Source organism: Eulemur rufifrons, chromosome 2 (genome assembly GCF_041146395.1).
Source record: "Eulemur rufifrons isolate Redbay chromosome 2, OSU_ERuf_1, whole genome shotgun sequence".
Classification (NCBI taxonomy): Eukaryota; Metazoa; Chordata; class Mammalia; order Primates; family Lemuridae; genus Eulemur; species Eulemur rufifrons.
The window spans coordinates 47,480,662-47,505,723 of record NC_090984.1 but is presented as its reverse complement, the minus strand read 5'-3'; the positions used below and the strand labels follow the sequence as shown (position 1 = coordinate 47,505,723).

Sequence of the window (25,062 nt, the reverse complement as noted above, 5' to 3'; positions counted from 1 at the left end):
TGTGACCATCTTTTTTTTAATTGCTTCCTATTCCTCCTACTTTGGGTGTTCCTTTAAAAGTATAGCCCTCAGAATGAAATTATTGGGTCAAAGCAGTTGACTAGCTTCATAGCTCTTGTTACATATTGTGAGGTTGTTCTCTAGAACAGTTTTATAGTGTCACTGGAGATATTTAAGTTTATTATTTCCCTGTAGCCTGGCCACATTGATTTTTATCTCTTTTATAAGATATTTAGAATACAGTGTTTTCTTAGATAGGTTTTAATAAGCATTTACTTTGTGGTAACCTATTTTTATGTGAGGAATTTTATTATTTCTTGGTATATAATCTGTGCATCAGTTTTGATCAGTTAACCTGAGAACTTTGTAGATTTGTTTCTGTATATTTGTATCAAGTCTTTGTAAATAATTCAGATGCTAACCTTTTATAAGTTACTCTAATCACAGTTTTCCTCATCAATTGTCTTTCCTGATAGGAGACTTTATTATGTTTTATCATATAAAAGTTTTTTAAATTAAAAATAATTTTTTGTTGTGGTAAAATACATATAAAATTCACCAAAGTAGCATTTAGTGCATTCACAATATAGTATAACCATCACTCCTATCTAGGTCTAGAACATTTTTATGGCTCCAAAAGAAAACTCTGTACCCATTAAACAGTTACTCCCTTTGCTGCTCACAGCACCTGGCAACCACTAATCTGCTTTTTCTCCATGTCTATGGAATCGCCTATTCTGTGTATTTCTTTTTTTTTTTTTTTTTTTTTTTTTTTTTTTTTTTTTTTTTTTTTTTTTTTTTGTTGAGACAGAGTCTCACTTTGTTGCCCAGGCTAGAGTGAGTGCCGTGGCGTCAGCTTAGCTCACAGCAACCTCAGACTCCTCGGCTTAAGCGATCCTACTGCCTCAGCCTCCCGAGTAGCTGGGACTACAGGCATGCGCCACTATGCCCGGCTAATTTTTTTTTCTATATAGATTTTTAGTTGTCCATATAATGTCTTTCTATTTTTAGTAGAGACGGGGTCTCGCTCAGGCTGGTCTCGAACTCCTGACCTTGAGCAATCCACCCGCCTCGGCCTCCCAGAGTGCTAGGATTACAGGCGTGAGCCACCGCGCCCGGCCTATTCTGTGTATTTCATATAAATGGAATCATACAATATGTGGCCTTTTGTGTCTAGCTTCTTTTTTAGTATAATTTTTTCAAAGTTCAGCCATGGTATAGCATGTATCAATACTTTATTTCTTTTTATGGTGGGTAATACTCAGTTGTGTGGGTATGTTTTGTATGGGTACACTATTCATCTGTTGATGCACATGTGGGTTTTGTCTACATTTTGGCTATTGTGAATAGTGCTGCTGTGAACATCATGTACAAGTTTTTGTTGAACACCTGTTTTCAGTTCTTTTGGTTATATACCTTGATGTGGAATTGCTGAATCATATGGTAATTCTACGTTTTACTTTTTGAGGAACTGCCAAACTGTTTTCCACAACAGCTGCACCATTTTACGTTCCCACCAGCAATGCATGAGATTCCAGTTTCTCCACATCCTTTTCAACACTTATTATCTTCCTTCTTCCTTCTAACATTGCCATCCTAGTGGATATGAGTTGGTATTGGTTTGCATTGTGGTTTTGGTTTGCATTTCCCTAATGACAAATGACATTGAGCTTCTTTTTGTGTACTTTTTGGTCATTTGTGTATTTTTTTTATTATTATTAAGAGATAGAGTGCCGTTGTGCTATGATAGCTCACTGCAACCTCAAACTTGTGGGCTCAAGCAATCCTCCTGCGTTAGCTTCCCCTGTAGTTAGGACTACAGGCATGCACCACCACATAGCTAATTTTAAAAAAATTTTTTATAGAGACAGGGTCTCACTGTATTGCCCAGGCTGGTCTCAAACTCCTGGCCTCAAGCAATCTTCCTGTATTGGCCTCCCAAAATGTTTACAGGCTCAAGCCACTGCACCCAGCCATTTGCACATTTTTTTTTTTTTTTTTTTTTTTTTTTTTTGAGACAGAGTCTCACTCTGTTGCCCAGGCTAGAGTGCCATGGCATCAGCCTCGCTCACAGCAACCTCAAACTCCCGGGCTCAAGCGATCCTCTTGCCTCAGCCTCTTGAGTAGGTGGGACTACACGCATGTGCCACCATGCCCAGCTAATTTTTTCTATATATATTTTTAGTTGTCCAGATAATTTCTTTCTACTTTTAGTAGAGACCGGGTCTCGCTCTTGCTCAGGCTGGTCTCGAACTCCTGACCTCAAGCGATACTCCCGCCTCAGCCTCCCAGAGTGCTAGGATTACAGGTGTGAGCCACCTCCCCTGGCCCCATTTGCACATTTTTTAACTGAGTTATTTGTTGTTGTTCAGTTATGAGAGTTCTTTGTATATTCTCAATACTAGACCCTTATCAGATATATGATTCGCAAATATTTTTGCCCATTCTGTGAGTCGTCTTATCATTCTCTTTATAGTGTCCTTTGGTGCACGAAAGTTTGTAATTTTGAATAAGTCCAGATTATCTATTTTTTTGTTGTTGCTCATGGTTTGTGCCATATCTAAGAAACCATCCCTAAAATCATGGTGATGAAGATTTTCGCCTGATTTCTTCTAAGAGTTTTATAGGTTAGGCTGTTACAGTTAAGGCTTTGATCCATTTTAAGTTAATTTTTGTATATGGTATGACGTAAGGTCTAACTTCATCTTTTTGTGTGTGGATATCCAGTTGTCCCAGCACGATTTGTTGAAAAGTCTCTTCTTTTCCTATTGAATAGTCTTGGTATTTTTGTCAAAAATATATTGACCACAGACGTATGGGTTTATTTCTGGATTATCAATTCTGTTCCATTGGTCTATATGTCTATCCTTATTCCAGTATCATACTGTTTTGATTATAGTAAGTTTTGAAACAGGAAGTATGAGTTCTCCAACTTTGTTTTTCTTTAAGATTATTTTAGCTATTCACGATCCTTTGTGATTTTATGTGAATTTCAAGATCTGCTTTTTCTTTTCTTTTTTTTTTTTTTTTTTGAGACAGAGTCTTGCTCTGTTGCCTGCGCTAGAGTGCTGTGGCGTCATCCTAGCTCACAGCAACCTCAAATTCCTGGGCTCAAGCAATCCTACTGCCTCAGCCTCCTGAGTAGCTGGGACTACAGGCATGCGCCACCATGCCCGGCTAATTTTTTTTTCTATATATATTTTTAGTTGGCCATATAATTTCTTTCTATTTTTAGTACAGACAGGGTCTCGCTCTTGCTCAGGCTGGTCTCGAACTCCTGAGCTCCAGCAATCCATCTGCCTCGGCCTCCCAGAGTGCTAGGCTTACAGGTGTGAGCCACCGCGCCCGGCCAAGATCTGCTTTTTCATTTCTACTAAAAGGTCGGTTGGGATTTTAAAAGGAATTGCATTGAATCTGGAGATCAATTTGGAAAGTATTACCATCTTAACAATATTAAGTCTGTCAATCTATGAATATGGGATGTCTTTCCATTTACTTAGGTCATTTTTAATTTCTTTCAGCAATGTTTCAAAGTTTTCAGTGTACAGGTCTCACACCGCCTTGATTAAATTTATTCCTAAGCAATTTCTTATTTTGATTTTATTGTAAATGAAATTATTTTCTTAATTTTGTTTTCACATCTTTATTGCTGGTGCATAGAAGAAACATGACTGATTTTTGTATGCTTATCTCATATCCTGTAATTTTGCTGAATTTGATACAAAAGGCTTTTATTTGTATATATTTCAAGCGTATCTATCTTGACTTTTATGACAGTCTCCATGCATTTTTTTTTTTTTTTTTTTTGATACAGAGTCTCGCTCTGTTGCCCAGGCTAGAGTGCTGTGGCATCAGCCTGGCTCACAGCAACCTCAAAGTCCTGGGCTCAAGGGATCCTCCTGCCTCAGCCTCCCGAGTAGCTAGGACTACAGGCACGTGCCACCATGTCCGGCTAATTTTTTTTTCTATATATATTTTTTTAGCTGTCCAGATCATTTCTTTCTATTTTCAGTAGAGACGGGGGTCTCACTCTTGCTCAGGCTGGTCTCGAACTCCTGACCTCGAGCAATCCTCCCACCTTAGCCTCCCAGAGTGCTAGGATTACAGGCGTCAGCCACCTCGCCCAGACTCCAGGCATTTTTTTAATAGAAAATCATCTATCCTCCATCTGGTCATAAATACACTATTCAAGTTTCTTTGATGCTTTTTTCTAATTGGTTATTTCACCTGTCTGGAATTTATAGTGATCCAAATTAATTTTTCTCTATATTGATATTCTTTGTCCTAGAATTCTTATTAATTTTTTTATTTTTCCTTTGGTGATATTACTTCTGGTTTGTTGCACATACATTAAATTATTTCACTATTTTTAGCTTATCTCCAGAATTTCCATTTTTGCCAATTCTTATCTTTATCCCTAGCATATTGGTTTAAAAACTACTGCTTTATAATAATTTGAACCTACCTTAAAGTTTTAAAAAACTTTTTTTCTTTGTTCTTCCAAGCAAATTTTACTTTCAGTTTATTATATTCTATGACTAGTTTTCAGAAACTTTAATTTGTTTTGAATTAAATCTACATATTAAATTGAGTATTATATTATTTACTATCATTAGTCTTTTCATCTAAGTCTCCATTTATTCATGGTTATTTGGTTCATTGCAGTCTTATACTTTTCTCTGAATAAATATCTGATTTTCCAAATTCAATTGATGTCCAAGTACTTTTTTCTCATTATTTAAAAATGGAGTGTTTTTTTTCATTGTATTTTCAAGTTTCATGTCACTGTTATTTAAAATATAATTCACATTTTGGTATTTCTCATTTCTTGCAAACTTTGTACTACTTGTTTATGTCCATGAAATCCTTTTTACAAGGATTTTAAAAGCTATACTATCTTGTCAATTGTAGAAGTGATTTTATGTAATTTTTAAAACAATATTTGACTCAAATTACTCTCACCAGCATTTCTAGAACTGTTTAAAATTTTAAATTATAGTGCTTGTTCATTAAGCATAACATTGGCTCTTGGGGTTAAATTTTTTTTTTTAACTTTTACATACCAAAATGTTTTAAGGTTTTAAATTTTAAAAAAGTTGAATTTTGTTAAATGACCTCTTAGAATCTATACATTTATGGTTTTTACCATCATTCCTATTTATGTGCAGAAATACATCATTATTAATAGTATTCTTGTGTTTATACAGCCTTGTTTTCCAGAGGGTAAACACTATTTTGTCAAAATGAAAATTTATTTTTAAGTGCAGTTTTGCCTTATAATTTTCTTCTTTTTTTTTTGCCTTAAAACTTTCTTTTTTGGTTTTATCTTTGTCAAATTTTTATATGACAATCATTTGTCTCATTAATTTCAATATAGTGGAAGAATTATTTGAAATAAACTTTTGAGATACAAGGAACCTTTAGAGACAGTCTAATGTCCTGCCTTAGACCTTATATATATGTGTGTTAAAGATTGAGACTCTGCTCTAATATGATCTCTCATTTCACAGATGAAAAAAATTAGATCCAGAGAGATTTAATTTTCTTGAGGTAAATAGTGGAACAACCAGGACTGTTACTTTGCAGTTTACTGCTCTTTTTAGCTGTATCACAGCAAAGTATAGAGGAGGTATATAACAGTTCCTCTATACTTTGAAGTTTTGGAAAAATTCTTTAATATTTCCTTGTTCTATTTCTAGCAAACTCCTAGTCGTTCTTTAAAACCCTGCTTTGCTGCTGCCTGTTTGATAAAGTCCTTCCTCATATCCATACTATCTTGACCAAGTCAATCACCCTCTTATATTACTTCAGTCTATCGATCATACTTTCATTAGTGTATATGCCACATTATTCTGTAATTAACTAGTTATGTATCTGTCTTCTGTATTACAGTGGTAACAGCATGAGGGCAGGATATGTGTCTTACTCTTTTTTGTTTTCCCAGCCTCACATGGACATAGTAAGCATTTATTATTCCATCAATTTTGGAATTTTGTATTTCTGTATGTAGTCATATAATCAAATTATTTACTTGGTCATTAATTATATTAATATATAATTATGAGAATTTTCCCATTTTTGATTTTTTTATCCTAGAATTCTTAGTGCTGAAATTTTTATAGTATCTCCTTTTTTTAAAATTGTAGTTTATCAATTGTTTACTTTGTGTTTCAAAAACTCAACTACTAACTTTGCTAGTTTTCAGTCTGTTTTATACTTTATATGCAAATTGCTACTTGCAAGTTGTCATTTTATTCCTTTTTTAAGTTTTTAGGTAGATACTTAATTGTTTTTTTTGTTTGTTTGTTTTTTTTTTTTTGAGACAGAGTCTCACTTTGTTGCCCAGGCTAGAGTGAGTGCCGTGGCGTCAGCCTAGCTCACAGCAACCTCAAACTCCTGGGCTTAAGCGATCCTACTGCCTCAGCCTCCCGAGTGGCTGGGACTACAGACATGCACCACCATGCCCGGCTAATTTTTTCTCTATATATTTTTAGTTGGCCATATAATTTCTTTCTATTTTTAGTAGAGACGGGGTCTCGCTCTTGCTCAGGCTGGTCTCGAACTCCTGACCTCGAGCGATCCACCCGCCTCGGCCTCCCAGAGTGCTAGGATTACAGGCGTGAGCCACCGCGCCCGGCCGATACTTAATTGTTAACACTTTTTTCCTTACTAATATATTCACTTAAACTTTTATTGAAAGACTGCTGTGCAAAACATTGTGCATTTATAACTATAATTTTTCCTCTGTTGTTTGGCAGTGTACTTTAAGTTTTTATGTATTTCCATATCTTTTGTCTTTTAAGAATATTTTGCCATTTTTTTCTGATTTTGTTCTTCATAAAGAATCATTAAGGGCCAGGAGCGGTGGCTCACACCGGTAATCCTAGCACTCTGGGAGGCTGAGGCAGGTGGATCGTTTGAGCTCAGGAGTTTGAGACCAGCCTAAGCATGAGCGAGACCCCATCTCTACTAAAAAATAGAGAGAAATTATCTGGACAACTAAAAATATATAGAAAAAATTAGCGGGGCATGGTGGCACATGCCTGTAGTCCCAGCTACTCGGGAGGCTGAGGCAGGAGGATTGCTTGAGCCTAGGAGTTTGAGGTTGCTGTGAGCTAGGCTGATGCCATGGCACTCTCATCTGGGCAACAGAGTGAGACTCTGTCTCAAAAAAAAAGAATCATTAAGGACATTTTTTTCCTCTATGATTTTAATTGTTAATTTTATATCTCTATCTGTTATGGTTTGAATGTGTCCCCCAAAGTTCATGTGTTGGGAACTTAATCCCTAATTCAACAGTGTTGAGAAGTGGGACCTTTAGGAGGTGATTAGCTCATGAAGACTCTGCCCTCATGAACGAATTAATGCTGTTTTGAAGGAAGTAGGTTTGTGTGCAGTAGCAGTGTCCTTATAAAAGATGAGTTTGGCCCTCTTTCCTCCCTTTTTCTTTCCTTCTCCCTCCCCCTCCCCCTCTCTGTCCCCTTCCCTGCCCCCTTTCCCTCTTCTTCCCCTCTCCTTCCCCCATCCCTCTTTCCCTTCCTATCTCCCCACCCTAATCCGTACCCCTGCATCCCATGTGCACTCTCTTTTACCATATGATGCCTTCCACCGTGTTATGACTCACCAAGATGGCCCTCATTAGATGTGGCCCCTTGATCTTGGACTGCCTGCCCAGCCTCCAGAACTGTGAGCCAAGTAAATCTCTATTGTTTATAAATTACCCAGTCTAAGGTATTTTGTTATAGCAGCACAAAACAGACACTATCAGCATTCAAAATAGGTAAAGGAGAACATTTGGAATAGCAGATGAGGGATAAGCCTTTTTTTTTTTTTCCCCGGGAGATTAAGATTTATAGAAATGTCCAGGCTTTCACTGAATTTGAAAAATGTGATTTTAATGTTAGGATAGATCTCTGTGTTTCCAAAACTTTGTTAAATAACAAAAGTAATCTTTTATAGAAATTGGAAACTGATGACCCATGGCCATATCCAGCCAACATATGAGTTTTGTCCACACAGTGAGTTTTAAAAATTGGAAACAGGCCAGGTATGATGGCTCACACCTGTAATCGCAGCACTTTGGGAGACTGAAGCTGGAGGATGGCTTGAGGCCAGGAGTTTGAGGTTATAGTGAGCTGTGATCACACCACTGCACTCCAGCCTGAGTGACAGAGCAAGACTCTGTCTCTATTAAAAAAAGGAAATATTTTAAAATAAAGAGATTTCACATTCTCAGTATCTGGGTTCTATTAAATCAGAATGTTTGACAAAATCACTGGAACTAATCATGATTGTTCCCTTTAGAATAAGACTTGTTCTGTCCAGTGTCTTATAAACCCATTCTAACATAGTACATGCATTTATGTTGCTTGTCTCATGCCCATAGGCATTAGAGTTTGTGACCTCTTTTCTGTAGTGTGAAAATATGGATGTGATTGTTTAATGACAGGGACTTAACCTATTTAGAACATGAGGTTAGGATGAGCTTGAGAGGGAGATATTAACTATGAAATTTAGCAACTAGGGAGTATCAGAATGAGAAGTGATATTGAAAAGTGGTAAGTGAAGAGATTGTGGTCTTGAGAGAAAAGATCCTACATTGATAATGTCAGAGGCAGAGCAATATTGTCATAATGAGGCTTTGTTGATACTTGGAAAATATAAAGTAGGACTAGGAAGGAAGAATTTGATTTTGTGAAGGAATCTTTTTTTCTATCCTGTTTGACTGCTTTTGCATCATGGAGACAGGACAGATATAATCTTAGTCCATATCTTCATCTGATTTTTACTTCATCTAGAGACCAGAGGTATATAGAAAGAGATCAGCAGTGCAAGTGACAGTAGATGTTTAAACAGATAATAAAGTATAAAAGCACTTGATTTTGTAGCTACAAAATGACATACAGTTAGAAACAAGTTGAAAATTTTGTTGAAAACACTATTAGATGGGGGGGACTCCTCAGACTTTATATAATGAACACCACAACTTTTTGATAAATTTAATTTAGTATTTTTTCCTTATAGCTTAATATGTCACATTTATATTGATGTAGTTATAAAAATGTGCATGCTTTTGTGAATTTATTTTTGTATTACCACATCATGCAAAAATGGCTAGAACATTTTGGGGCATGTTTTGGCATATTTGGGTTAATTAAAACTGTAGAATGTAGCCTACATGGTGACACAAAATACAGTTTAGGGGATACTTCAAAGAAATAGACATCCTCTAAAATAGTTGGAACTGAGAATCCATGGGAGGCCCAGCTGTTTGCCAGTTAGAGCGATATAACATATATGTTTAGATGCTTTGAATAGAGAAAACAGTTCACTTCAAATGTCAGCCCCCACACGGAAAGTCACAAGGGCAGTTACTCCAAACTGTAGGAAGTGATTGTTGATCAAACTGCTTCTCATATTGGCTTTTCTGAATAGCAACAGGAATTCACTTATTTGATAGTGGTTATTAATGATTCTACTGAACAATGTTGGAGAAGCAAGCTAGTATATAACAAGGTACCTGAGTTTCCTTTATATATTGAATTTTATTTTATTTTTTCATATGTGAGGTCTTGCTTGGTCACCCAGGCTGGAGTGTGGCAGGACATTATAGCTTACTGCAAGCTCAAACTCCTGGGCTCAAGTGATCTTCCCTCCTCAGCCTCCTGAGTAGCTGGGACTGCAAGTGTGTGTCTCCATACCCAGCTAAGTTTTCTCATTTTCTTAGAGATGGGGGGGTTCCACTGTGTTTCCCAGGCTGGTCTTGAACTCCTGGCCTTAAGCGATCCTCTTGCCTCAGCCTCCCGAATTGCTGGGATTACAGGCATGAGCCATTATGACTGGCTATGTATGGAATTTTTAAAAGTATTTTTCAACCTCTGGTCCAGATGCCTTAGTGAGTTCACCTTTGAAATATCCATTCTGCTCACACACAACAGCTATAGACAAAATATAAAAAAGAAAGAGCTAAAACTACATTGATAAGCTTAAAAACATGGCAAATATTTCTGTCGTCAAAAAACAAAACAAGCTGGGCATGGTAGTATGCTCCTATAGTTCTAGCTGCTTGGGAGGCTGAGGCAGAAGATCACTTGAGGCCCAGGAGTTTGAGACCAACCTGGGTCATAGTGAGACCCTGTCTCTATAAAAAAGTAGCTGGGTGTGGTGATATGCTCCTGTAGTCCCAGCTACTTGGGAGGCTGAGGCAGAAGGATCGCTTGAGTCCAGGGGTTTGAGGTTGCTGTGAGCTATGATCAGCATCACTGCACTCTAGCCCAGGTGACAGAGCAAGACCCTGTCTCAAAAAAAAAAAAAAAAGGTGCTCAAATTGACCAAAGCTGTTGGGAAATTTAATTAGCTTTTGATGTAACAAAACTATTTTTGTGTTAAGACAGTGAAAACAATAACAAATTACTGGGCTGGGCGCAGTAGCTCATACCTGTAATTCAAGCACTCTGGGAGGCTGAGGTGGGAGATCACTTGAGATCAGGAGTTTGAGACCATCATGAGCAAGAGGGAAACCCCATCTCTACTCAAAATAGAAAAAATGAGCTGAGTGTGGTGGCACATGCCTGTAGTCTCTGCTACTCAGGAGGCTGAAGGAGGAGGATTGCTTGGGTCCAGGAGTTCCAGGTTGGGGTGAGCTATGATGACACCAATGCATTCTAGCTGGGGTGATAGAGCAAGACTATCTCTCAAAAAAAAAAAAAAAAGGAAAAAATGATTGCTGGGCATGATGGCACATGCCTGTAATGAGCAATTTGGGAACCTGATGCAGGAGGATCACTTGAAGCCGGGAGTTTGAGACGAGCCTGGGCAACATCGTGAGATACCATCTCTTTAAATAAAAAAATTAAAAAAAAAAAAGAAAAAGGTAATAAAAGAAGATGTTCAAGAGTACAGTCCTGACCATTGCAGTGGCTCATGCCTGTAATCCTAACACTCTGGTAGACCAGGGTGGGAGGATCTCTTGAGCTCAGGAGTTTAGGCCAGCCTGAGCAAGAACAAGACCCGTATCTACTAAAAACAGAAAAAAATTAGCCGGATGTGGTGGTGCTACCTGTAGTCCCAGCTACTCTGGAGCCTGAGGCAGGAGGATTGCTTGAGCCCAGGAGTTTGAGGTTGCTGTGAGCTATGCTGATGCCACGGCACTCTAGCCAGGATACAGAGCAAGACTCTGTCTCAAAAAAAAAAGTTCAGAAAAAGGACAGAAATGCTGAATACTTTCAAATTTTGTTAGAAAATATTTAAAATGTGTTTGTTTAGAAATTAAGTGTAAAAGAATAGAAATGCAGTGTACAGCTTTTATCCAATAGTGGGGAGAGGAGGAAAAGAAGGTAAAATTGAAAGAAATGAAGAAGAAAACCCAAAGAAGAGAATATAAACTTTAAAAGCAAAGAAATAAGTTTACATACTATACTAACCACAATAAATATAAACAGATTATAATTATCTGCTAAAAGAGGATAAAAGGATACAAAAAGAAAATCCAGGTGTGTGAGGTGAAAAAGAAATCCAGCTGTATAGGGTTTATATCTAAATCTTACACACACACACACACACACAGAAAGTGTGAAAATAAAATGACTACGTAAGATATTCCTCACTTCTGGATATATACCCAAAAGAATTGAAAGCAGAAACTTGGACTGATATTTGTATACCCACATTCCTAGCAGCATTATTCACAATACTCAAAATGTGAATATGACCTAAGTGTTAATTGACAGATAAATGGATAAAATTTGCTGTAAACATATAATAGAATGCTATTCAGCCTTAAAAAGGAAGGAAATTTCGACAAATGTTACAACATGGATGAACTTTGAAGACATTATGCTAAGTGAAATAAACTATTCACAAAGGACAAATCCTGTAGGATTCTATTTATGTGAAGTAACTAGAGTAGTCAAATTCATAGAGACAGGAAGTAGATTGGTTGTTGCTATGGTTCAGTTGAGGGGAGAGGGAGTTAGAGTTTAATGGATACAGAGTGTCAGTTTGGAAGATGATACTGACCTGTATGGTGATGATGATCACACAATAATGGGAATGTACTTAATGCCACTAAACTGTATACTTAACAAATGGTTAAGACATTCAGGTTAATATCTGCAAAAAAAAAAAAAAAAGCTCCCCCAAAATGGTTAAGATGGTAAATTTTATGTAATGTACATTTTACCACAAATTAAAATAAAGATACTCCTTGGTGAAAACTAATTAAAGGAAAGGTGATGTAAAGTATTAACAAATGAAAAGATAGATTTTAAGGAAAAAAGAAAACATTAAAAACAATGACCTACTAAAAGGAGAAATCATTTAAAAACATAACCAGTAAATAGGAAGGCAAAAAACTGATACAATTTCAAGTAATAATAAACAACTATATAATGTGAAAGATTTTAATATATTTCTATCTAACTAAAAATCACAAGACTATAGAAATTTTGGAGCAAAAATGTTGTTTATTCATATATATACATAAATGCATATAATTCCCTATACCTTATAAAGAGAAAATAAACATTTTTCAAGTACACATGCAATAATTACAGAAATAGGCTAGATACTAGATCACAGGGATTCTTAAAAAATTTCAAGAAATTTATATTATGAATAGTATTTTAAAACCCCTATGTTTAGAAAATTTAAAATCAATTCTAAATGACTTATGAGAGAGATTTACGAAATGGGAGGCATTTCAAAATTTATAGAATTGAACAGTAGTATAAATACTATACATACCAAAATATGAAGGATACATCTGAATTAGTATTTATAGCTAAATTTATTGCCTCAAAAGCATTAAGAAAAAAATTTTAAAAACTTAATTGAATTCAACTCAAAAATACTAGCAGTAATAATAGTGGTGATAATAGTTGTACTACTATTAATGATAGTACCAATAATAGCTAACATTTGAGTGGTTACTATGTGCCACTTGCTGTTCTAAGGCATTTTAAATTCATAGCAGACCCATGTTTACATACTATAGTTATTCCCATGTTTTAGACCTGAAACAGACACCAAGAAGTTAAATAACACTTCCAGGATTACTTAGCTAATCAATAGCTGAGTAACAGTTTGAACTCAGGCATTCTGACTTCAGAGAAAGAGGGAGAATAAGAACAACAAAGAAAACCTAAAGACTGTAGAAGGGAGGGAAAAATAAAGACAAGAACAGTCATGAATGAAATGGAAAATAAAGAATAATTAGGAGCAAAAAGAAAAATATAAGCCTCTAGTAATGTGAATGAAGAAAAAATAGAAAAAGAAAATATTTAGAGCAAGAAGGAGGGTATAACTACTAATGCAGTAAAGATTTTAAAATCACAAGAAAATATGAAAAAATAAATTTGAAAACTTAGATCATATAGGTAATATTCTAGAAAATTATTACCTTGGCCAGGCGCGGTGGCTCACACCTGTAATCCTAGCACTCTGGGAGGCCGAGGTGGGCGGATTGTTTGAGCTCAGGAGTTCGAGACCAGCCTGAGCAAGAAAGAGCGAGACCCCGTCTCTACTAAAAATAGAAAGAAATTATATGGACAGCTAAAAGTATATATAGAAAAATTATCCAGGCATGGTGGTGCTGCCTGTAGTCCTAGCTACTCAGGAGGCTGAGGCAGGAGGATTGCATGAGGCCAGGTGTTTGAGGTTGCCGTGAGCTAGGCTGATGCCACGGTACTCTAGCCTGGGCAGCAGAGTGAGACTCTGTCTCAAAAAAAAAAAAAAACAAAAAACAAACAAACAAAAAGAAACATGTATTCATGATAAAAAAAAAACCAAACAAACAAACTTTAAGTAAAATAGGATTAGAAAATAATTTCTTTAACCTGATAAAGAATGTATACAAAAGTCCTATAACTAACATCATACTTAATGGTAACAAACATACTTAATGGTCAATTATCAAAAAATTTCCCCGAGTTCTAGAGGAAGACAGGATACCCACCATCGTCCCTTCTATTTGACTTTTCACTGTAGGTTGTAATTAGTGTAATAAAGCAGAAGAAAAGAAAATAAAGAGTATAGAGATTGGAAAGAAAGAAATAAAACTGAAAAGCTGATATTTGTAGACAATTTGATTTTGTATGTAGAAAACTCTAAACAATCTACAAAGTATTAATAAATGCATTTAGCAAAGTTATTAGATACAAGGTTAATATAAAAAGTAATTGTAATTCTACATGGCAGCAATAAACATAGAAAGTGAAATTTTAAAGAAATGTTTTAATAGTATAAAAAGACATGAGATACCTTAAAAAAATCTAACAAAAGATTTACAAGAACCTCTATAAACTACAAAATATTGACAAAAATTAGGTAATATATGAATAAATCCATGTTCATGGATTAGAATGTTCAATGTTTTAAAGATGTCAGTTCTTCACAGATTAATTTAGACTTTCAGTATAATCTCAATCATAATCCCAGAAGGGTTTTGTTTGTTTTGGTGCAAATAAACTGACCCTAAAATTTATATGGCAAATGCAAAGGAGGAAGAATATCCAAGACAACCTATAAGAAAAAGAAAACTTAAGACTTCTACTATCAGATATCAATATTTGTTTTAATGCTGTTACTGATAGAGTAATTAAGACAGTGTGGTATTGGCACAGGAATAGCCAGATGGACCAGTGGAACAAAATACAGAATCCAGAACCTGACCACACATATATGGTCACCTGATTCATCTATGAATCAAGTTGATACTGCAATGCAATGAGATAAAGGATAGTCTTTTTGTTTTGTTTTGTTTTTTGAGACAGAGCCTCACTCTGTCGCCCAGGCTAGAGTGCCCTGGCATCAGCCTAGCTCACAGCAACCTCAAACTCCTGAACTCAAGCAATCCTCCTGCCTCAGCCTCCTGAGTAGCTGGGACTACAGGCATGCGCCACCATGCCCGGCTAATTTTTTGTGTATATTTTTAGCTGTCCAGATTGTTTCTTTCTAATTTTAGTAGAGACGGAGTCTCTCTCTCTTGCTCAGGCTGGTCTCGAACTCCTGACCTCAAGCAATCCTCCCACCTTGGCCTCCCAGAGTGCTAGGATTACAAGCGTGAGCCACCGTGCCCGGCCTAGGATAGTCTTTTTAATAAACAGTACTGAGTCAACTGGATAACCAGAAACTATTAATCTTGATCCCCCTACCTTATACAATACAGAAAATTTAGTTCAAGATGCGTTACAGATTTAAGTTTGAAATTAATAAAACTACTAGAAGAAAACACAGAATATTTTCATGATGTGGGATAGACAAAGATTTTTTTTTTTTTTTTTTAGATTTTTAAAAACCAAAACATTTATTGTGCCTCCTATGATAGATATATGGGCATTGTTACCATCGCACCAGAGAAATTTCACACTGAAACCTAATTGTTGAAATTCTTAAGATGAACTGGATGCTGCAACAGCTGCCATCTTGGGTTTAGGTGTTGTTCCTTCACGGAATCCATGCCTGAATCTGCGGTATACAATTTTTAGGTGCCTCATCTGACCAGTCCCGGTGGTATTTCGTCTTTTAGCCTTGGCACTCCAGTTATACTTTCTTTTGCGCTTGGCAGGGTAGCCACATTTGCCACAGGTCGACTTCTGAAGGTGGTAGGCCTTAGAGCCACAGCGGCGGCACAACGTTTGCGTCTCATTGCGACGCTTACCAAATGATGACGTCCCCTTTGTCATCTCGCTTCTGTGGCCGAGACCAAAGAGCCAAAGATTTCTTAAATTAGATTCCAAGAAAAGCTAAGTTTAAAGGATATGATAAATGATAAATTGGACTTTATTCAAATTAAGAACGATTCAGATTAATTAATTGATCTGACTTAAAATTCAGACCAAAAAGAGTGAGAAAATACACACACCCTACAACTTAGCACTTAATATGTATCTATAAACACCCTCATCTGACAGTAGATAAATCATGGTATATATACTATGCATACAATGGAATCATACGTAGGGGTTAAAAAAATGAACAAAACCACATTGATCAACATGGTTAAATCTGAAAAATAGTGGGGAGAGAATAAAATAAGTTGCAGGATAGATGAATTATGATACTGTGTTAGAAGTCCCAAGACCAACCTAAGGCCTGATGATTTACTACAAGTACTCAGAGGAGCTGTTATGGTTATAGTTTAATACCGAGACAGGAAACAGATTAAAAACAGCAAAGGGAGATGCCCAGGATAAAGAGAAACTTGTTCAAGCTTCCAGTAAGAAAACAATGAGTTATTTACTTATAAGTTATATACTGCTTATTTATAATAGATAGGCAGATAGTCCCCCAAAGATATCCATATCGTAATCTCTGTAACCCGTCAATATGTTACCATAGATGGCAAAGAGACTTTGAAGGTATAATTAAGGTCACAGACATTAAATTAAGGAGATTATCTTGGATTATCCAGGTGAGTTTAAATCTAAAGTTGCACGATCCCTTAACAGAAGAAAACTCTGGGGCTGGAGTCAGATAGGTGTACCATGAGAAGAGATGAGGCAGAAGGGAAAGTCAGAAGGAAGAGATGAGGCAGAAGGGAAAGTCAGAGGGATCTGAAGTATGAGAAGGACCTGACTGGCTATTTCCAGCTTTGACGCTGAAGGAGACCACAAACCAAGGAAGGTAGGAGGCAAGGAGAAACTGAAATTGACTCCTGGCCAAAAGCCAGGAAGGAAACAGGACCTTAGTCCAACAATCACAAGGAACTGAACTGCCCACAACCTGAATGAGCTTGAAAGCAGACTCTCCCAGAGCCTCTAGTTGTGAGCTTTGGCTAATCAACACCTTGATTTCTGCCTTGGAGAAACTTGTAGCTGAGAAACCAGCTGAGCCCAGCTGGACTTCTGACCTTCAGAACTGTGAGCAAATAAATTTGCCTTATTTAAAAAAAATAAATCAGCAAAGGGAAAGGGCGCATGGGATGAGGTCTGGGCACACACTTCCAGGTGCACCATCCCAGTGGAGTTCCATGGTGATGTGCTTAATTCTCCCAGCAATGATTCGTCACATGTGTGAAGTGTTACCAAACAGGGAAGCTCACTTTCTTCTTGGTGTCCAGTGTTTTTATTGGGGAGAGTCAGTCATGTAAGCATGTAGCACCTGCATGACTGAGCTCAGCTACTCAGACTTCAGCCTTCCCCCTTAGTCCGTCGCAAAAAAGCAAGTACATTTGGCCCTCAGTATCTGCAGGTTCCATCTCTATGGAATCAACCAACCACAGATCGAAAATGTAGTTAGGCCTATGGTGGTTGTACTTGTACTAAACACGTAGACTTTTTTCTTTGTCATTCTCAAAACAATACAGTATAACAACTATTTTCATAGTATTTACATTGTGTTAAGTATTACAGGTAATCTGGAGATTATTTGAAATATACAGGAGGGTGTCTATAGGTTATGTGCAAATACTACACTTTTTTATATAAGGGACTTGAGTAGTGGGGGAAAGGATAGTCTTCAATAAATAGTATTGGGTCAACTGGATAACCAAATGGAAAACTATTTTTTTCTTTTCTTTCTTTCTTTTTTTTTACACAGCCATTGTTAATATAATGGAAAACTATTAATCTTCATTTTGGTATCCACAGGGGGTCCTGCAGCCAGTCCCCAGCAGATACCAAGGAACAACTGTATCTACCATAAATCACTTTGTTAGGATAAATTCATTAATCAGCCTGGTACATCATGGCCCAAGACTTCAGGCATACAAAAACACTTACCAAGGAGAATATTCCAGTGGCTCAGAGGTTATCTCCTAGGATCCAGCCAAGGGCCAGTCCTGAAGACAAACCTTTCTTTGGAATGTACAGAGCTTGAGCAACCCAGGCATGCCGAGTTAACCAACCCTTTCTTGCCTAGATGCTATATATAGTCATGTATTGGTTACAGATGGGGGATACATACTGAGAAATGCATCTTTAGGTGATTTTGTCATTGTGTGAACATCATAGAGTGCACTTACACAAACCTAGGTGGTATAGCCTACTACAGGCCTAAGCTATATGCTATAGCCTATTGCTCCTAGGCTACAAACCCGTACAGCATGTTACTGTACTGAATACTGTAGGCAGTTGTAACACAATAGTTAAGTATTTGTGTGTCTAAACATACCTAAACATAGGATCGGTATAGTAAAAAAATACAGTATTATAATCTTACGGGACCATAAGAATCAGTCTTAAGGAAAAAATAGCAAAAGGGCAGCCTGTGGATTATGTAAAGAAGGGGAAAGAGCAACTGAACCTCTTTGCCTTGAAAACTGGGCTATGGTAAGGTTGTTCAGATGCTTTTAGCCATAAATTCTAGCTACCATGCTTCTTTCATTTCTTTGATTTCTTTTTACCTTTCATAAGTCTAGTCAATCAATAGATTCCTTCCTGTGCCTACTACATGCAGGGCCGATACATTGAGGTACAAAATAATTATGGCCTTTTTGCCCCAATATGTTCCTGATAATGAAATCAAAGTAAACAATTCAAAAACAGTCAGTGTTTTCCTATATATTGTTTTATGAGGAAAGCTTGCAGTAACATTTTTGTCACAATTTGCTTACCGTACCTTCCCAGCACTCATAACTCTGGTTCATGTCTCAACAGATTATAAGTTATCATATGTCATTTACTTTCAAGGATACTTGAAATAGTCAAAACTCTAGGTCTTAAATTGAATAATGTAAGAGTTAGTTGAACGTGTTAACTACCAAATGAGTAAATGAAATTGTATACAGCCAATAGATGAAGGCTGGAAAAAGAGGTTGCCTCCTTTGAACTTTTCTTTCTTTCTAGGTTTATTATAACCAACTCAGATTGTTTCATTTTGTTTATAATAGTAATAATATATTGAAATAATGACAAAAATATAAACCTTTTTAAATAAAATAGTTGAAAAATTGAAACCCATAAATGAACCTTGAGCTAATGAAGCAAAAGTGATTGATCTTGGTGTTTCATTTGGTTTACAGTACAGAATTAAAATATACAGCCTAGTTTCACTTGATTGAAATGCCCTTTTGTGATTGAGAAATGTTTTTGTCTTTATTATCTTTTTATTTTCTACTGGTTTTTTAAAGTTTTTAATCTGATATTTGAAATGTTTTACAGAATGTTTAGCATTCTATATGAAGTTCTATTGTATTGTTTAAAGTGAACTGAAACTATATCAAAGCTTGATACTTTAGGTGATGTAGAGCATATGAACTTTGACCATATGGTGTATAAATTGAAGGAAGGAAGATGTATGAAAAATTACTTCATACATGCTTATGTATTTAGTAGACTTCTTTATTTATCTTTAGCTCATTTGGATCAGGAAAGGAATTTAAATATTGAAACCAATCTCTTACAGTTTGTTTTCCAAACTGATACTGTTCAAAGACTTTCAATAGCTAGTGGGTGTGGTGTTTCTGTGTGTTCTCATGTTTAAACGGTTGGGATGAAGCTATCTTGTTGCTAATAGACTCTAAGTTAATCATTTTCAGACAGTCATCAGGGTGAAAATGATATTTAAGTGCATAGTTGAATGTTGCTACAAAATAAGAAATTCTATAGATCCAAACTAAATATAATTATCATATTAGTCCCCTAGCTGGGCACAGCTTTAACATTGTGGTAACTGAGGGACAGAACTGAATTAAAGGTTGTCAAAAAGGTGAAATACTTCAGAGATGAAGTCTAGTACTTAATTCCTGTCATAACACATCACAGATTTATACCATCATGTGATAACTTTGCCCTTATTCCTTTTTCCCTTCTTAAATATAGTCATTCCCTAAGACCATTCCTTTGACTTATAGCTGTTTTCTGTAAATATTTATTTCCTAAGAGAAATTATCTTCTTATAGTTTAACCTATCATCTTGAAATTTATGAGGCTTAAATCTACATGTCTATCCTTCACTTTCCTCCTAGAGTCTAGATTCATATATCCATTTATCTCTAAAGTATTCTCATTTGGATATCTTACTGTGGACCCAAGCTCAGTTTATCTAAAGCAACATTTGCTCTTTCATACCTTCCCAATTGTACCATTTTGGGTATAGGTACCATTATTTTTAGTTTCCAGGCTAAGATTATGGAATCATTCTTTGACTCTTTATGCTCCAATATGCTATATATTCATTTTGTCATTTTCAAATGTATTTGATACACCTGTTTCTAACATTTTCTCTGTCTTCCTAGTCTAAGTCCTTATAGCTTCTTACCTGAATAGATTCTGGAGATACTACAGGGCACAAAGCAGATTAGATTACTATTCTCCGGGAGTTTAAAAGCAATCATGACAACTGCTTATTGCCTCCAACATAAAGTTCAAACTCACTTTATGAAATGGAAACCAACTGAAGCAACTGTCTCCATGTTCAGATGTTACTTGCTAGATCACTGTGCTATAGCCCACATAGCATCATTCCCTAATTATGTTTTTACTTGTCTTTCTCCCTTACTACACTAAATTATAGGAGTTGGAGATAGTAAGTTTATTTTTGTATCACATTGCCTAGCACAATACCTATCACATCAGTGAATCTTTGTTCAATAGATGGATGAAAGAACGTTGTAGATACTTTCACATACTTTGTCATTTAATTCAATGACCTTGTAAACTGGAGGGAAATCTCTAACTTTAAAAATATCCCATTATTATCCTTAATTTGCTTGTCCAAACTTCCCCTTTCTACTTTTTTATGTAAATCTAGTCAGATCTCTTTACTTTTTCCTGAATACCCTATGTATGTTCTTACCTGTTCTTTGAATGTTTCTTTCCTTCCCTCTGTCATAGTCTAGTATGTTTGCTTTCTTTCTGAAACCCTCCCTTCTAACTCGTATTGAAATGTTGCTTGACAACTGTATAATTTACAGTATGTTACATTGATCAGCATTATTCATTTTTATCTATACCATCATATTCATTCACTGTTTAATGTGAAGATTGTCTGATCTCCCCAACTCGACTGGGAACTTTGTGTAGTTGGCTCTATTTTTTTCCTTTTGTCGTCCATGAGAGTGTTGGAACTCCAATATTAAGGGTTAGCACTTTCTCCAAACATAACAATTCTGTATATATAATAGCACAGATTACTATTTAACATGAGGCAGTTGTGTGGTCATCCATCCTTGTTATTGATATTTTTATTATCTTTAAGTATCACTGTAAATATAGTATCAAAATTACATGACTGACCTGGTGTGGTGGTGGCTCATGCCTGTAATCCTGGCACTTTTGGAGGCTGAGGATCATCCTCTGAGGATCACCAGAGGCCAGGAGTTCCAGACCAGCCTGAGCAACATAGCAAGACCCCATCTCTACAAAAAGTAGAAAACTTAGCTGGGTGTGGTGGCCTGTAATCCCAGCTTCTTGGGAGGCTGAGGTGGGTGTATTGCTTGAGCCCAGGAGTTTGAGGTTGCGTGAGCTATGATGGCACCACTGCCTTCTAACCTTGGCAACAGAGCAGCAAGACCTTGTCTCCCAAAAAAAAAAAAAAATTATATGACTGAATTCAGGCTAGTCAGATAATCAGTCAAACACCTAAAAACAAGAAATTTCAAATTGTTCTGTTGGAATTTTATAAAAAATATAGGTGGGCCATTTCTTTAATCCATGTCTGACAATATTAGTAAATTAACTATGTATATTTTGCAATAATTTCTCGTAGGCTAATTGTTTTAGTCTTCTGTATTTCATAATGGATAAAAAATGAAAAAGTTTCCTTGGAAGAAATAGTGTACTTTGAAAAACGCACTAGTTTTTCATATTTAAGTGTTTATATGTTTTTTTGTTTTTTTTGAGACAGAGTCTCACTTTGTTGCCTGGGCTAGAGTGCCGTGGCGTCAGCCTAGCTCACAGCATCCTCAAACTCCTGGGCTCAAGCAATCCTTCTGCCTCAGCCTCCTAAGTAGCTGGGACTACAGGCATGTGTCACCATGCCCGGCTAATTTTTTCTATATATTTTTAGCTGGGCTGCTAATTTCTTTCTATTTTTAGTAGAGACGATGGGGTCTCGCTCTTGCTCAGGCTGGTCTCTAACTCCTGACCTCGAGCGATCCACCCGCCTTGGCCTCCCTGAGTGCTAGGATTACAGGCGTGAGCCACTGCGCCCAGCCCTAAGTGTTTATATGTTTAAAACAGCAGTTTCACATTGGATAAAGATGATTTATCTAGACTAGTTGTTTGCATGTTAAGGAGAAGAAAATAGATATTTCTATAAATTTCCCTTTTTCCTGCTTACGTTGATATCATTTATTTTATCATTAGAAAAAGAGACAATAAAAGCCACCAAAGTGTTTTTTTTATATTACTATAATTAGGCGACAGGGTATTTTTCTCACAAACAGCCTACCAATTCTTCCCTTGTTACTGTCTTCCTTTGTAACTCTTGTATATTCATTTCTTTTCTCTAACTCTATTTGATCAACTTTTCCATTTATTTATTTATTGTACATACTATAAGCATATTCTAGGATAGTTTTAAGATGAATTCATGCTTTTTTTATTGGTCCCAATTACTTTAGTCTCCTATTGTCCCCACATCCTACCCGCCTATATAAGTGTGATTTGTTACTTATTTTCCTAAATGACTCTTCCCTCAGCAATTAGAAATATATTGGCTTAGTTGAGTGTGGCGACACACACCTGTAGTCCCAACTACTCAGGAAGCTGAGGCAGGAGGATCACTTGAGCCCAGAAGTTCTGGGCTGTAGTGCATGCCAATTGGGTGTCCACACTAAGTTCAGCATCAATATGGTGACCTCCTGGGAGCAGGGTACCACCAGGTTGCCTAGTAAGGGTGAACTGGCCCAGGTCAGAAACAGAGCAGGTCAAAATTCCCCTGCCAGGCAGTAGTGGGATTGTGCATGTGAATAGCCACTGCACTCCATTCTGAGCAACATAGCAAGACCACCCAGTCTTTTATGAAAAAGAAAAGAAATATGTTGGCTTGATGATGTGGTGAACCATCTGTAGAATTGACCAGTACTTCCATAATTCTTTCCACTTGTAACTTAACTTTTCTTTCCAAGCAAAGGAAGCTGTTAATTTTTTTCTTAAGTGTCTCATTGCAAGTTTTTAAAATATATTCCAAAAATTTAGACCTATCACAGAAAGTTGTTAAATTTCTAAGTCTTAAATGCTTATGTCACCAGCAAATTACTTTTGTTCATATTTTAGGGATTAAAATAAAATTTACTCTCATTTAAATTTAATGTCAAAAGTAGAGTTTTATTTGCATTTATGAGTCAGATCTCAATGTACCTTTTTATTTTCAATGTCTAGTCGTTGAATAGCTTTCTATGTTAGGTGTTATGTCCATTGCTCTTCTTGATTTCTAATGATAATGAATGTGTACAATATAACAGCCTCATGCAGGTTAACTTTCTTATACTTCTATTGGCTTTTTAAAAAATCTGGCTTAGGAAATGGGAAGAGATAAACGAGAATTACTCAGAATGTTTTTTTCAAAACTGCTAGGGATTCTATTAATAATAGCTTGTTCTCTTTGCCATCCCTTCTTGGAAATCCATGGCTATAGTGAATCAGTATTACTGAAGGAATTTGAGATAGCCTCAGGTGTGTTAGTTTGTCTTAGTATTCAAAAGGAAATTAGCTTGTATAGTACTCATTTTTTTTTTCAAGTTTTCAAAACTATTCATGGAAAAATTATTCAAAACTATTCATTTGTCTAATTTAACACTTTAGGAGGATAAATCATTTTATTACTAGACACAGTACTTATTTAAAATTTGAAAATCTAGTAACAGTTTATTAATAGACAAAGTACACATTTGAAACTGCAAATTTCAAGTGTGTATTTTGTCTAGTAATAAAATTATTTATTCTTCTCCTAGACGGTTAAATTGGACATACTTATATTAAAGAAGTCATTGGTCATTAGAAAAACAATCCTGAAAATGGTGTCCATTTCTTTAAGAAAACATTCAAATCTTAAGAAGCGCATCTTAAAATTAACACAAAAGAGAAATTCTTAAATAAACATGTATTTTCAGAGTCTTCAATCTTATGTACTTTTGTCTTAGATAACCTTCACAAAATGTATCCTTTTTATAACCAGAACCCTGAAAGTTGCCAGGTTTCACTTGTCTACTTTCTGGTCTGCCTTCAGTGTAGGTCCCTTCTTTTCTTCTCTTTACTCTTGAATTAATCCTCTACCTACTTCACAGGCCGATTCTTTGATGAGAATGAATCCCCTGTTGATCCGCAGCATGGCTCTAAACTGGCGGATTATAATGGGGATGATGGTAACGTAGGTGAGTATGAGGCAGACAAGCAGGCTGAGCTGGCTTACAATGAGGAAGAAGATGGTGATGGTGGAGAGGAAGACGTCCAAGGTGAGCGTGGGCCTGGCCTCCATGCTGTGACCGTGAAACCCACCTCTTAAGTTTTTTGGTTGAATTTGTGTAGAATTTCCCCACTTATTAGTAGCAGTAAAATCTTACTGTCAATACAAAGAAGTTCTGTGTAGTTTTTCAGTTTTATTTTCAAAAGTAGTTTATGATAGTAGTATTTATAGATCTGTAAGTAAATTATTTTAAGTTTTAAAATTTTTGGTTATCATCTTATGTGTATTATTGATGCAGTTACAATTTGAAACTCAAAATCCTCAGAAATTTTAGAATTAAATTGTTTTAAGATAGTTCTAGACTTTTCTTAAGGCAATTGCTCCCAGAAAATAATTATTTTCTAATTTCTCATCTGAAAATATTTCATTATTCTAGATACAGATATTACCCAGGCAGCTTTTTTGTTATAAAGAAAGCCACAAGGTCTCTTCCACATAGATTATTTCACCACTGATATAGTAGGAGGACTGTTTTTGAAATTTTTTCTGAGAGTCTTAAAATTTATATTTAACAATCAGTTTGTGAAGATTTATTTGTTTTATGTTTAATACACAGATTCAACATATTTTTCTTAACTGTTACTTCTGAGCTTTTAACTTAGTGAAAGTTGAAAATCTACCTGTGTGCATGCAGCCCTACCCATGCATGCATATCAGAGTGTATTTCTTTACTGCAAGCTTTTAGGCCTGTTTTCTGCCTGCTTGTATTGTTTA

The 25,062-nt window shown here is 36.1% G+C and overlaps 1 protein-coding gene and 1 pseudogene across 4 annotated transcripts in view; one reads left to right on the top strand and one right to left on the bottom strand.

The window, feature by feature from the left end:
* Positions 1 to 25,062, top strand: part of GOLM2 (golgi membrane protein 2) — a 100,963-nt gene that overhangs the window by 68,656 nt on the left and 7,245 nt on the right. For 2 of the 4 annotated variants that reach the window (XM_069460724.1, XM_069460715.1), the window contains exon 9: positions 24,170 to 24,337. The exons of the other annotated variants lie outside the window; for them this stretch is intronic. In XM_069460724.1, the coding sequence (XP_069316825.1) occupies positions 24,170 to 24,337 (168 nt within the window). The remainder of the gene's footprint in view (positions 1 to 24,169; positions 24,338 to 25,062) is intronic. 4 annotated transcript variants of the gene reach the window in all.
* On the bottom strand, positions 15,386 to 15,693 carry LOC138376411 (large ribosomal subunit protein eL37 pseudogene; annotated as a pseudogene).